This window comes from Mycteria americana, chromosome 11 (genome assembly GCF_035582795.1).
Source record: "Mycteria americana isolate JAX WOST 10 ecotype Jacksonville Zoo and Gardens chromosome 11, USCA_MyAme_1.0, whole genome shotgun sequence".
In the NCBI taxonomy this organism is placed as follows: Eukaryota; Metazoa; Chordata; class Aves; order Ciconiiformes; family Ciconiidae; genus Mycteria; species Mycteria americana.
Genome location: NC_134375.1, coordinates 8,910,115 through 8,923,659, shown reverse-complemented (window position 1 = coordinate 8,923,659; position 13,545 = coordinate 8,910,115). Strand labels below are relative to the sequence as shown.

The following is a 13,545-nucleotide window of genomic DNA, read 5'->3' as shown; positions in this document are numbered from 1 at the left end:
GCAGAGGAGACGTGCCAATTCAGCAGTGCCAACTGGAGCCTGGAGAGGTGGAAACTTCAGTCAGGCTGCTGTGCTGGGGAAGGCTGTGGCCCACTCCCTTGCTTAAAGAGAGCTGCAAGTGTCTTACGCCAGGCCTCCCCAATCCTCTTGCTTCTGTTTCTCAAAGTGAAACTTCTAATTGGCTCACCACAGAGTAGATGTGGGCTTATGAGAAATACCACCAGCCCTTCTCTAGCACGTGAGAGCTCTAGTGGAGAGGAAGATCTGTGCCTGGAGAGGAGCAACATCCAGGTGGAGAGCATATATTGGAGCAGGCACGGGCTGGGGACAGCAAACCAGAGCATGACCTGGGCCTTACCTTGGGGCAAGAATTCAAGAAGTCATCACTGAAACTAATATAGGACTTGAGCAGGTTGGCCTTGACCCCACGGGGGGGCTCGATGGTCATCTTGGAGCCATTCTGCAGGATGGACACAGGGAAGTGGTTGCTTGGTAGACTGGTGAGCCAGAGGCGAAAGTCCTGATGCACCTGGAAATCCAGAAGGCAGCAAGTGCTCAGAAGGTGCAGGCACAGCCACTGCAGCTGCTCCTGCACTGACCCTCTGGTTTTATGGGGAACCTGTGGATGGGATGGAACTAGATCTGGGCTCCTCTGAGGGCTCCAGCCTCCTGCCCGTTATCCTCAGAGTGGGCAGGCTGCTCAGTAAAACAGCTCACCTTGCTGGGGTCTATGGTCTCGACGAGTCTCTCCAGTGAAGGCATCCAGCTGGGGGCCAGGTGGCAGTTCTGGAAGAAGACCCAGTTGCCCTGCTCCATGGCACTGTGCATCATGGCTTCAGCATGGGGGCCCTGAGGAGGCAGATGAGAAGAGCTCAGAGACCCTCGTCCATCGCGGGTTGTGCCCTGCTGAGCTGGACAGGGAGACAGCTGCTGGGTGGAAGGACCACTTTCCAGGGCTACGGCCTGGCTTTGTCCCCATGGCTCAACTGGATCTTTGCTGTCTGATGGCACAGCAAAGGCCCTTTTACAGCTTTTGCAAGCCTGTGTGAGAGGGTGGAGGGAATGGAAGAACTGGGGATGGATTTGGGAAGTTACAGGGCACTATAGGGGGAACTGCTGCAGCCCCTCCACCAAACTGGCTCCTCTAGCTAGAAGAAGGTTGGTGGGTAAGGGCCCTGGGGCAGGAGGGTGTTTTCACTGTGCTGCAAGGATGTCTGACCTACTTGGAGCTAGGTGAGATTGCTGGGAGTGCCAGGAGGACAGTGCTGCCCCAGGACAGCAGCAGCAGCTTACCTGGCCTTGGCCCAGAGAAATGGCAGAGAGCTTTTGGGAGAACTTCATTTCTTCAGCAAACTTGTAGAGGTCGGCAGCAGGGTCAGTACCTGGGGACAGCACAAACACCAGGGGGGTGGTGGCAGTGGACTCCCTGAAGACGACTGAGAGGTCAGTGGTCTGCAACACAGAAAGCTGGTCAGAGTGGAGGGGCCATAGTGGCACCACGCGCAGCGCCTCCTCGCCCTGCCTGGCCTCCAGCTCCTCTCCAAGGCACCGGAATGCTCTTGGGTGCCGAGGCCAGAAACGTGTTCAGTAAGGGGCTAGTACAGCTCTCCTCCGGCAGCGTTAGGATCAGGGCACTAACCACTTTTCCATTTGTCATTCCAACTCTTCCCTCGTACGCCTGCACTACCTGCCCCCTCCCAGTGTGCTTTAACTGGTGGACATTAGGTGGGACATCCCTCGTCCAAGACAGAAGTGTTTCCCCAGCTGTGGGAACACTGCGTTTGCAGAGAGGCACAAGCACCCTCACTGCAATTGGAAAATCCTGATGCCCCATTTACAGCAAGCTCGAGGCCTCCTGCTCCACTCCTGACCCCAGCAGCGCTTCCTTTTGGCTGGTTACCTGCGGCTCAATGAAGCGCCGATCCAGGTTCAGTGCCACAAAGTCCTGCATGGCGTTGGTGATCTTATCTGCCCGCAGACACCGCAGAACCAGCAGCTTCTGGAATGCATCAAGCTCAGCTTCCCACTTCCCGGGCAGGGGCTCTCTGCAAAGCAATTAGGTGCATTTTGAGGAGATGTGCTAGATCCTGCAGCTTCCCAAGAACCACCCAAGTTGCCTGCAGGCAGCCGCTGGGGTTTTGGAAGGAAAAGGACATTCCAGTCACTTGGCTGAGGTTGTTGTCTGTAGCTTTGAAACCATCAGCAGGCAAGCCAGAGCTGCTTTCACTGACGAAGTGCCAAATACTGCTGGGCTAAGGCATCATGTGGCTCTGCCCTGAGCAAGCAACATGCACAGGCAAGGGCCACCCTTGAGGAGACAAGGCAATGCCTCGTCCTCTCCCTTGCGTGGCATTGCACTGGAAGCAGAGTTGGCACTGTGGCTGTATCAGCTCCTCGTGCTCTCCCAGGGACGCCGTTACCTGCCAGGTGCAGTACAGCTAAGCTGACAAAGCAGGGGGCACTTGCCTGTGAGGCTTGGGGCTGTCAAAAATGGCCCTGAACGCTACAAGGTTGGCTGCAAAATCATTGGCGAAGCCGGAGAAATTCTTGAGGCTGCTCAAGGCCAGGACGTCTCCCCACGCTCTCTCATACAGCCAGGCCGGAGCTGGGTTCTCCCTCATCTCCTTTATGGTCCCTCCTGACAGCAGGTACCGCCACTCATCCTGGGAACAGGACAGGATGTGGTCATGGATTATAGCCCACCTGCCTGGGTCTGAGGCACGTGGGTTTGTGCCATTTGCAACTAAAATCCTGTAGTAACTTTCTGGCTGCCTCTCCTGCCAGGTGTGTATGTTGAGGAGTAAGTGAACTGGAGGGTCTAGTGAGATCAACATCACTGTTCAGCTGCCACTAGCTTTTCTCTGTCTTCTAATCTCTGCCTGCACCCTCCAAACTTGCTAACCTTTTTAGCAGTCTGGCAGCAAACTGGCAAAAGCTGCAGGTGATTCAGGCTAGGCAGCTCTGCATATAGACACAGGGAAAGGTTTGAGATCTGAGTGAAGAGAGAGGCTCTGGGTTTGCCCACCAGCCTGCCAAGCCTGCCCCCAGCCCCAGGGAACAAGACTCCTTTTCCACCCTGGCATGCTATTCTAGGGGGCTGAACAGGCTGGCCTTGAGTTGCCCTGATGGGATCTCATCAAAGGACCAAGGTGACTTGCTCACCATATCGATCTGCCCATCATTCATCAGAATCCGGACACAAACCAGGAAGGCGAACATGAGCTTGTGCTTCTCAAAGAGGCTACGGCACACATTGCTGTAGAGACTGAAGGTGATGTAGTTGTTGATGTTCACGATCCGGTCCTTCAGGGTATCTGAAAAAAAGGCAACAACCAGACAAGGGTGGTGGGGGCTAGGGGTGATGTGGAGGGTGCTCTCCACATCAGCTGTCGGTTCCTGGTCACAGGGGCACACCCACACCCTGCCCAGGAAGAACAGACGCTGCTCTCAAATACAGACTCGGCACAGAAACCCCTGTGAAAGCACAAGGCTGTGAGATGCAGCACACAGAAGAAAACACTGCCCCAGCACTGGGAGGGAGTCCACACTGCACCACGGCAGCCTACACAGGCCCAGCCACCACCATCCTGGCTAACACGTGCTGCCAGGACCTGTGCGTGGAGGCGGCTCCGTGACAAGCAGAGCCACACCATTACCAGGATGGCGTGTCCCTTGCCTGCGCCCTGGCACTAACATCCTTCCCGCCTGGTCAGACAGGGCAGCAGAGAAGTAGTGGGGAAGAGAACAGAGGGCAGGCTGCGACCACATCTTTCCTTGCTGTGTGGACACAACTAGGGGCAGCTCTGGACCATGCTGAGAGCCAATGCAAGTGGCCATGTTTGCCTTGACTCTGCAGGTGTCTTAGCTTCTGCTGCCGCTAGACCAGGAATGTGGGGTGAGGAAGAGGACAGGAGGGGGCTGTTCTGGGCAGGCACCTGCTTTCTTGGAGTTACTGATCCCCATTAGGAAGATGTTGAGGAACCACTCAAGTGAGTACTGGTACATGGGGTCCACGTTGGACAGGTCTGAGACACAGAAGTAGAGGATCTGCGAGCGGACGGCCACAGGCACATACTGCAGGCGGGTGATGTTGATGTCCTTCTCTGTCTGCTCTGCCACCATTACCTTGGCCTGGAGGACAGAAGAGACGTCATGGTTAGTGTAGTGCTGGCAGAGGATGCACAGCTGCAGGGCGAGAGCACCTCTACCTCTGACCTGGATCTCTCCTGCCTTGAGCTTGGACGCCTCCAGCGCTTTGATGAGCTCCAAGTCATCTACAGGGTTTCCTTCAGAAGTGCTGAGCCGATACAGGATCTGGTCTTCTATCTCCTTCAGCTCCTGATGCATCTTGGCATTGCTAACAATTAGCTGGTTTCTAGCTTCTTCTAAGTCAGGCCGCTCTGCAGCTACCACTTCTCCCAACAGTTGGTCTTCCAAGCCACTACAACAAAAGCCATGGAGGTGAGAGTGGGGGCAAGAGGCCCGAGGGTTTGAGGACTGCGAAGGAATGAGGCTGAGCAGCATGGGCAGCTAATGGGGTAAGCAGGTACCTGGGTGAGAGGGTGAAGTTGATGAGGGTGAGCTTTGTGGAGACCTCGGGGCTGTAGTGAGGGTTGGGCAGGTTGGTGGTGATGTACATCTTGAAACCCTCATGGTAGGGGATCACTGTATCCCCCAGCTTCAGCACAGTGTTGCCTTGCTGTTTGTAGGTCTGTAGGGACAAACACAGGAAGGCTGGGGCGGCTACCTCTTGTGAGGGAAGGCATCCTGCTGTGCCCTGGGCTCTGCAGTGAGGAGAGCGTCTGAAGGCTCTCTGGACAGAGGAGCTCAAAGCCGCCTGGCAGACCTGAAGGCCTGAACCTGAATAGAGCAGCTGTATTCCATGGCCCTCCCTCCCAGGCAAAGACGCCTGCTGGCAGGAGACCGGGGCGTGCAGGAAGCTGCCAACATGTTGGAGCCCTGGCCAAGACACGCGAGCACAAAGTAGGCACTATCCATGGGAGTGCTGCCTGCCCAGAGAGACCTACAAACCCACCATGTCCCACTGCACCCTGGCCAGATGCCCCCTTACAGCCCAGCCAGGTACCCACTGCCCCTCCTTGCCAAGGTGAGACATAGGACCTGTTTCAGCAGGACAGGCTCGAGGGCCGGGTCCAGCTCCTCGCCGACATTCTCCAGCAGGAAGGGCTTCCCGAAGGTAATGGCGTTTTCTAGACTGCAGAGGAAGTCCCGGTCGCTCAGCTTGGCCACCTCCAGGCTGTTCGCCTTCTCCTGAAAGGCAGGAGGGGAGGGCAGAGTCCCTGCGGTGGCCTGCCCACCTTCACATCCAGCTCTGGTGCATGGTACACCTCTCACTGAGCTGATTTAGCTCCCCAGAGCAGCAGAAATAATGTATTTTCTTGCTTGGCTACTTTTTGGCTATTTTAGCAAGTTTAGTCCATGTCACCAGGCACTAGAGACAGCTCAGTGAAGCAGCAGGAAAGAGGGGGAACAGGGAGAACCTCCTTCAGAGAGCCAGACCCCTGCAGAGCCCCACACTGGTAACTCAGAGCTCATTTGCCTGCAAAGTGAGAGCAGGTGTGTGGGAAAAGCCCTCGGGGAGCAAAACAGGAGTGGCTGCCTGAGCCTCCCCCCGAACTTTCAAAAGGGCAGTGGGTGCCCCTGTGGAGGAAGAGAAGAGGCGGTGGGCTGTGCTCCCAGCACTCTGGCAGCAGGAACTGTGCTCACTAGCCAGGTGATGCTACCCTGATCGCTTCTGTCCTAGGGACCCTAAAGGCTGTTACGGGAGATGCTAGTGTTGTTCTGTGTGTTTTAGGGTGTGGTGAAGGATGTAAGGCCCCCAGAATGCTAGTGGACAGCCAGAGTGGGAATCTGATGCCTCACTTGCTTACAGCAGGGCCCCTCCTGCCCTGTGCTGATTTCCCCAAGCAGGGAAATCCACCTGGGATGAATATGGATGTGGAGCCTGTCTGGTGCTGGGGAGGCTGGGTTGGGACAGTGTGGGGTCTTGCTCTGGAGCCCAAAGCCTGAGGCTGCTCTGCACAGATCCCAGCAGAAAGCTGCTTCCCCTATCCTGGCAGACATGGCTTTCCTCCCCGCAGCTCTTACCAGATTCTTGATCCACTTGTTTGCTTGTCCTTGGGGATCTATGTAGTAGGTCCAGCGCTGGGAGAATCGTGTTATTACCCCATTCTCCACAGACAGGGTGTCGTTGGGTAAACCAGCAATCTAATGGGGTAGAAAAAGCTGTTGGGAACACCTGGTAGCACAACACAGCTGAGCAGAGAGAAGCCCTTGCTGCCCTAGCCCCTGTGTGGTCCCAGTGTGGTGGATAAGGGGATGGTGGTGAGGGTACCTCTAAGAGCAGCTGAGCCCAGAGCTGCAGCTCTGCCTGAAACGGCTGAGCCATGGGACAGAGCTGTGCTGGCAGACTTAGGCTGCAGCCAGGGCTTTGCTCTAAACCTGTGGTTTGTAAAGGGGAAGCCTTATGGGTTAAGGCTGATGCCCTCAGAGCTGCTGCTGCCCTGGATGCTGCCAGGTCCTCTCCCGCTCATTGCACAAGGAGCCCCAGCAGCAATTCCAGCTCTGCCGTGCGGAGGTGCTTGGTCGTTATTGAGCTGTTTGGTTTGGGGTCTGTCCTTTGGTACAGGTGATCCTAGTGAGTGGTAAGCTGAGTGTTTTAGCCTTTGCCTGAGGCACCTTCAGCCTGAAGGGTTGGGTTTTTCTGCAACTTGCCTGCCAGGAGCTGATTTCCACGGGGTCTCCAAGAGTGCTGATCAGGTTTGGCTCCTTGGTGTGAGGAATGTTGTTTTCTGACAGCTGCCTCAGCCACTCCTTGCACAGTGCTAGGCGGTAGTGTCCCTGCCATGAGAAGCACCATCATAGCCTTTCTTTTAGTTGCAGCTAGTCTGCTATCAGCATCGAAACCCTCCTGTTTCCATTCAAATGGAACCCTGTGCAGCCTCTGGCACAAACAGAGAGAGTTCCAGGAGGGATCTTGCACCCTTTTGCCCTATTCCTTTCTCCCAGCAGATCTGGCCAGCAACAGCAAGAGGCCAGGAGAGCAGAGCAGCTAACCGAGCCCCTTGCAGGGAGCGTTGCACACTTACTGTAAAAGGGCCCAGGTAGGCCACAAAGCCAGCTGCAACCAGCATGTCCCCAGTAATGTTGTTGATCTTGTAATCCAGCTTCTCTACAGTGTCCTGCCAGCGCACCTTCTCATCGGCCAGGCTGTTTATGAGCTGTGGGATAAGTTGCACACATGAGAGCTGCTACGTGGTCTAACCTTGTGTCCTGGACCTGCTGCTCTCTGGGTAATGCTGCAGGTGACTTGGTGACCAGAGGTTGCAGGGTGGCCCCTGCCATATCCTGAATTCTGTCTCCAGCTTTGAGCACTTAATCCTGGGATTACTGGGCTGCTCTCAGCTGTCTTGTTGCTGGCTGAAGAAGCTGTGCACAGGAGGACAGCAGCTTTTCACACCAGTGCCTGGCTAGCTTAGCTTCCCCAGTCCTGTTGTGCTGCTGAGATCTGGCCAGGCAGCTTCAACCTAGGATTGTCGTGAGTTGCAGGCACGCAGATGTTTTCACCACCGTGCTCCTTGACCTGAAATCAGGTTGTCTCATGTAAGCAGGCAGAACCCAGCTCTGTCCCTTACCGTATCGGCGCGGCCTAGTCTCTGCTGACACTGCTCACACTTCATTTCCAACTCCTCCTTCTTGGCTATGCAGATCTTGTACTTGGCTTGCAGCGTGGCAATGCCACCTTCAACCTCCCTCAGGCGTTCCTTAGCTTCCTCAAGGACCTGCTGAGTGGCGCGCAGGTCCTCTTCTGCCTCCCGCCAGGCTTGCTGGGGAGATGCAGAAGGAAACAGTGGATATGTTGGGCATGTGGCCAGGCTCTTCCCCAAAAAGCCAGAGACCTTGGAGCAAGAGTTGGTTTTCCATAAAAGCACCAGCTGATACTGAGATCCTTCCCTGTATGACAAGGGTTGACCTGCCTAACTCCAGGGGGATGTTCTGCAAGCCCAGGAATAAAAGTAGGGGTGAGGAGGAGGGCATTTTGGCATAGCTCCAAAAAGCCAAGAGCCTGTGCCAGCTTACACAAGCTCAGGATGTGTCCCACTGGTGAACAGGAGGAAAGGTTCCCCTGCTTGCCACAAAATAATAATAAAGAAGTAGCTACACTTGGAGAGGATTAAGGCTGAAACACTGGTGAGATGTGGGAATGCTTCTGTAAGTACAGTTTCTGCTGAGCCAGGAACTCAGCATGAAGCACAAGGTATCACTTCTGTCCCAGCATATTCTAGGCTGATTTCTTCTACTTTATTAATGGGTTTTGAGGCTTTGGCTCTGCTAAGGCTTGGTCTGAATATTATTTCCTGACCTGAACATGGTGACTCTCAGCATCTCCTGCAGAAGGGGGCTGCTAGTACTGTGTTCCCTAACACCTAGAGCACCTGCGTCATGCTGCCTCTTACCCGCTTGGGCTCCACGACCTTGGCCACAAAGTGGTACTTGTGCATGGCACGCACCCACTGGCAGATAGAGGTGCAAGCTTTGGAGACCTTGGCGATGGCAGCTGGCTGAAACTCCTCACTGTCAATGTAGGGCTGGATGGCCTTGATCACAGTGTCTGCAATATTGTCCTGCAAGGAATGGTGGGAGAGAAGGGAGATTGGTGATGAGGGTGCTAGAGATCTGACTGAGGAGGGTCTCAAAGGGCTTCCCCCAGCGGCTGCAGCCTGCCCTAGGACCTGGCAGGGTGGTTAAAGCATCGCACTGGAGCAAGAGGAATCAATTTGCTGCGTGTTGAGGCCTGGGAGGCACGGCTGTGGGATTGGGTAAATCCCTTCCCATACCACTTCCATCCAGCTCCTCCGCGTGGAAAGAGCAGAGGGACAGAAGGGGAAGACCTGTGAGTCTGGATCCCATTGCCCAAGGCAGTGAAGTGCAGCCAGCTGACATGAGGACTTCCAGGCCAAATACATCCTCATCCTCTGTGCTGCTGAAGGGTGATGCCCACACAGAGCTTTAAGCTTCATTGCTGTGAGAAGGATCTCTGTGAGGCAATACTTGATCCCTGGTCACAGCCTCCCTCTGCCACCACTTACCTTATCGTACTTAAACAGGCTGTCCAGGAACTTCCCTGGGTCCTGGAGAAGGCCCCTGCCTGGCTCCCAGTAGTCATCCACCTTGGAGCCTAGCTTTTCTCCTGCCACCCTTTTGGGCTTGATTCCTTTCATAATGCAGACGGCTTCAATCACCATCTTCACACCGAGGGGAGGCCGCTGCATTGCTCGTACCTTCAAAACCCAAATGGAGACAGTAGGTTGGCCTGGTTCTCAGTGAGATGGGGTGCTCGTCCCTTACTGGCCCAGGGGAGACTGGGACCAAAGGCAGGACATTTAGAGGAGGCAATGCACAGGCAGGAAGGAGAGAGGTATTTGAAGGGAAAGCTGGTTATCAGAAAGGGCATGGTGCAAACCATAGGTAGGCTGAAAAAGCCTGCCCTGATGCTCTGATAGGCGTATCTTAGAGATAGAGCTAGATCTGTATGGCCCTGGGGAGGAGGCTGTATGGAAATGGGGCATGGGTAGGCTTTCTCCCTTGCTCTGTGGGCTCTCATTTGTCTTGTACCCCACCATAGCAATGCTGCACCCCATGAGCTGGTCTGCAGCACTTGTGGAGGGACTGCTTGAGTTTCTCCTCGAGCAGGCAGCTAGGAGTGCTGCTGTGGCACCCCTGAGATGGCTGTGGGTGTCAGGACCCTTAAGGATGACTCCTGCTTTTTCCGTTCTAGTGCTGACCGTCCTTGCCATGTTCAGGCGGAGATACTCCCAGGACTTCCCACCGGACGCAGTCAACAGAGGAGCAGAGTTTGTGGCGACGCTGAGGCTGGTCTACCCCCATGCAGACACCCTCTGTGAGAAGGACTTTGACTGGCTCTTTGACTGCCCTCAGACAACGCAGTTCCTCAAGTGGTTCTGCAGCACGGTGAGTGAGGAGAATGTGCTGAGCCCAGCCGAGGTGGAGGCTTATGATGCCCTGCTGGCTGCAGGCAAGCCCATCCTGGAAGGCGATGCCCTCGAGCAGGCATTGCAGACGTGCCATCAGGTCCGGCAGCTCCCAAGCGTGATACTGGATGATGAGGGTCCCTCTCTGGAGGCCCTGCAGCAGGAGCTTCAGGAGCTGAAGGACTATCGTGACCGTCAGCTCTGGCGGCACAGCAAGCTGCAGGTTTGGGCAGCCAATCTGCAGCAGGAGCTGAGGTATTTGGAGGAGAAGGAGAAAGTGCTGAAGCAGGACTTGAGGAAGGCTCAGATGGACCTGGAAGTGGAGATCTTCCAAACTAGTGCTGTCCTGAGCCAGATCAGCATGGCTGCAAAGCAACTGGCAGAGTGGCATGGGGACATGGGGAAAGGCCGGCCACCGGCACTGCTGTGTGAGATGGATCTTGGCCCTTACATGGAGCTAGAACAACAGGCCACTGACTTGTTTGAGAGGTTCATCCAGCAGGTCCTACTGGGGAGCATCCAGGCTCCAGCTGCTCAGGGAGCAAGTGCACAGGGAGAGAGCAGCCTGAAGGAAAGGCTGGAGGCTGGGACACATATGGACTCAGACTGCAAAATTCTGGAAGGAAGAAGAGGAGCTCCTTATCAAGAGTGTGCAAAGACACCATGGGGGGTGGCACCAGCAAGTCAGGGAACACTAGTCCGAGGCTCGAGGTCAGAGCTGCTAGTGGAGGGGAGGAATGGGAGAGAGATGTTGAGCATGGGGGATGAGGATGGGAGAGATGGCAGCCAGGAAGCCACAGAGAGAATGGATGCCAAACAAACAACGATGCCAAAAAGCCTTGGGACTGATGGAGGTGAGCTACTGGGGGACCAAGACAGCTACTGGAAGGAGCTGAGCCGAATGGAGAAAGCACGTATCTGTGCCCAGAGGGAGGTTATAGTCATGTCAGCAAAAGTGGAAGGCAACTATGCTGCGCTGGAGTGGGCCCAGAGGACTCTGAAAGCTCTTGAAGAGAACCAGGTAGGGCTAGTGCTCCCTTTCCTCCACCATCCTTTGTGGCAGGGCCTGCCTATGCTGCAGGCAGTCCCTCCTGCTGAATGCTGGAGCACAGCTGATGTGTCAGGAGGGGGTGGCAGAGCCAGGCAGTGCTAGCAGTGCACCCTGACACCAGCCTGTCTTGTCTTCCCCCTGCACAGCATGTAGTCGAGGCAGAGCTCCGGAGTCAGGCTGCCATGCTTCAGAAGCAGCTTCATGCCCTGCGTTGCGACATCATGCAGACCCTGACCCACCAGCTGCCACCCCTGCTGAAGGCAGATGCCCGCCTCTCTTGCCTGCCTGTCCTGCAGAGGCAGGTCAGCCTGGAAGCTGCCCGTCTGAGGTACATTGCTGGGAGGCAGGAGGAGGCGGCTGCGTGGCTGGCAAACCAGCACAGCCGCCTGGATCTGCTGGAGCTCCAGCTGAAACGGGAGAGAAAGGAGCTGGACCAGAAGGCTGCTTGGCTGAGGGAGATGGAAACTGCCATGAGGGAAGCCCAGACCAGGCTGTGGGAGCAGCAGGACTACTTCAAAGATGCCAGCTCCTCCCAGAAGGGTTGTCCACGCACATGGATAAACCCCAAAGACCTCTCTGCTGTACGGTAAGGACCTGGGTGTGTGTGTGTGTGTGTGTGAGGAACAAACTAGATGTGGAGGAGGTGGCATGGGAATGGGAGAGACATGTGGCAGACCCAAGCTACCAGGCAGTCTAGCAGTGCTCTTCTACCAGTGCAGAGCCACCCTGACTCCACGGTGGTGTGAAATTCCCCAGAAGATGGCATCTGCGTCTTCCTGGCTGGCTAGGGCTGATGCAGCAAAGCACGGGCTTGGACAAAGGAATGAGTACAGAGAACAGAGGTCTTCCTAGGATGTGAAGGTGGAGAGTGTAGAGGCAAGTCTTCAGCCATGGAGAAGGAGAGCTGGGCCAGAAGGAAGCACAAGCTGCTTGGAGCAAGAGCTTTCTCTGGTTGGGTGTCCTGCACTGACAGGGGCTTCTCGGTCCTCCCTGCACAGCTCTGGAGTAGCTGGTGGTGGTGGTGTCTGCCAGCAAGGAGTTGCTGACTGGCTCTTGAGCCTGCCTGGTCCTTTATGGTGCTCTTCCCAGACCTCCAGGACATGGGCTGCTCACCAGGAGTGGCTGTCCTCTCATTGTTGCCCCACAGCTGTTTGCATCCCAGTCCCAGAGCACACAATGTCCCCTGAGCCCTGTTCTTCCTCAGCACTGGCATGCTGCTCACACCTTTGACTAGCTGTCCCCTCTTGCAGGCTCTGGGACATGCTGGTGAGGCGAGATTGGGAGGAGCAGCTCTTCTGCAGCTATGAGGCCATAGAAGCCCAGTGCTCCCAGCTGGTTCAGGACCAGAGGGTGCTGGAAGCACAGCTGGCAGCTCCTATGTCCCAGCTCCCTGCCCTGGAGTCCTCCACAGAGGTGCTCTATCGGCTGCTGTACAACAGCTCCAACCAGCTGCAGCTCTCCTCTCCGGTAAGCAAGCACTCCTGCTCCACCAGGCCTTGCTGGGTGGCAGCAGAGCCAGAGCAGCAGCAGCCAGAGCCCTCCCTGCCATTCTCCCTGGGTGCAGGGGGGTAGAACTTACTGCCTCTCAGCCCACAGAGGGAGAGGAGGTTGGCCTGATCCTTGCCTTGTCCCAAAAGCTATCCAGTGAGGCAGTGGCTGGCTGAGGGACAAAAGTGATTCTCACTGTTTCACATGTGCCGCTAAGTATAGAGACTGGAGTGCCTTAGCCAAGGTGGCCGAGTAAGCTACCTCTGTTCCTTGGACTGGATGTGTTTGGAGGCCAGAGCCAGACGGGTAGTTTGTTTCTGGTGGGCTGAGCTGTTCCATGGGTGGGAAGAAATCCCCCTTTCTGCACGTTCACATGCATTTGGGCTCTGCCTCTCAGGAGACCACCGAGCTGATGCAGCAACTGATCACCATGCAGGCCAACATCTACCAAATGTTGACAGATCTCCTGAGTGACGTGAAGGTCAAGCGCAGATCTCTGGAGAGCCCTATCCTGCAGACAGAGCGCAACCTTTATGTATATTTTTACTGTGATGAGGATCGGCTGAGAGAGGTGGTGGAGGAGCTGGAGAAGCAGGTGTCAGCTTCCTCTGAGAGACACTGATGGAGCTGCCCTATGCAAAGGAGTAGGTCAAAGGGATGCTTGCTCCCTGCCATAGAAGTGGTGTCCTCTTTTGGTTTGGTTGGGTCATTAATCCAGGACTGGGAGAGAACTCTGGTGGTCCTGGCTCCAGTGACAGGTTACTTGGGTCATGGCCCAGCAGCTGGGCTTAAAAGAAGCAGGGAGCTTATTCCTTAAATAAAGAGTTTCCTGAAGCCGGTGGGTGGGTTAGATGATGTGTAAGAAATTGATGCATCTTGTGAGGTGGCACTGGAAGCCTTCTACAGACAGGAGACTTTTCATGCCAACTCTAAAAGAGGGTGGGTGCTGGGGGCACATGGGCTGATGCTGTCTTTTCCCCACCTTCTGGGGAA

At 55.6% G+C, this 13,545-nt stretch overlaps 2 protein-coding genes across 2 annotated transcripts in view; one reads left to right on the top strand and one right to left on the bottom strand.

The window, feature by feature from the left end:
- Positions 1-13,545, bottom strand: part of DNAH1 (dynein axonemal heavy chain 1) — a 72,039-nt gene that overhangs the window by 4,109 nt on the left and 54,385 nt on the right. The window contains exons 55-70 of the mRNA XM_075513865.1: positions 9,111-9,302; positions 8,478-8,645; positions 7,656-7,847; positions 7,110-7,241; positions 6,736-6,861; positions 6,109-6,228; positions 5,122-5,271; positions 4,551-4,711; positions 4,216-4,441; positions 3,936-4,131; positions 3,163-3,314; positions 2,463-2,663; positions 1,901-2,041; positions 1,294-1,452; positions 718-849; positions 359-619 (exon numbers count right to left, since the gene is read on the bottom strand). Of these exons, the coding sequence (XP_075369980.1) occupies positions 359-619; positions 718-849; positions 1,294-1,452; positions 1,901-2,041; positions 2,463-2,663; positions 3,163-3,314; positions 3,936-4,131; positions 4,216-4,441; positions 4,551-4,711; positions 5,122-5,271; positions 6,109-6,228; positions 6,736-6,861; positions 7,110-7,241; positions 7,656-7,847; positions 8,478-8,645; positions 9,111-9,302 (2,709 nt within the window). The remainder of the gene's footprint in view (positions 1-358; positions 620-717; positions 850-1,293; positions 1,453-1,900; positions 2,042-2,462; positions 2,664-3,162; positions 3,315-3,935; positions 4,132-4,215; positions 4,442-4,550; positions 4,712-5,121; positions 5,272-6,108; positions 6,229-6,735; positions 6,862-7,109; positions 7,242-7,655; positions 7,848-8,477; positions 8,646-9,110; positions 9,303-13,545) is intronic.
- On the top strand, positions 9,775-13,174 carry LOC142415481 (HAUS augmin-like complex subunit 3). The gene is made up of 4 exons (XM_075513866.1): positions 9,775-11,034; positions 11,211-11,650; positions 12,315-12,531; positions 12,950-13,174. Exons 1-4 carry the CDS (start codon positions 9,775-9,777, stop codon positions 13,172-13,174), a joined length of 2,142 nt encoding a protein of 713 aa, XP_075369981.1.

Coding starts and splice junctions, on each gene's coding strand:
- LOC142415481 (XM_075513866.1), top strand. CDS start 9,775: ATGACTCCTGCTTTTTCCGTTCTAGTGCTGACCGTCCTTGCCATGTTC. Junction 11,035..11,210: donor AAGCTCTTGAAGAGAACCAG/GTAGGGCTAGTG, acceptor CCCCCTGCACAG/CATGTAGTCGAGGCAGAGCT. Junction 11,651..12,314: donor AAAGACCTCTCTGCTGTACG/GTAAGGACCTGG, acceptor CCCCTCTTGCAG/GCTCTGGGACATGCTGGTGA.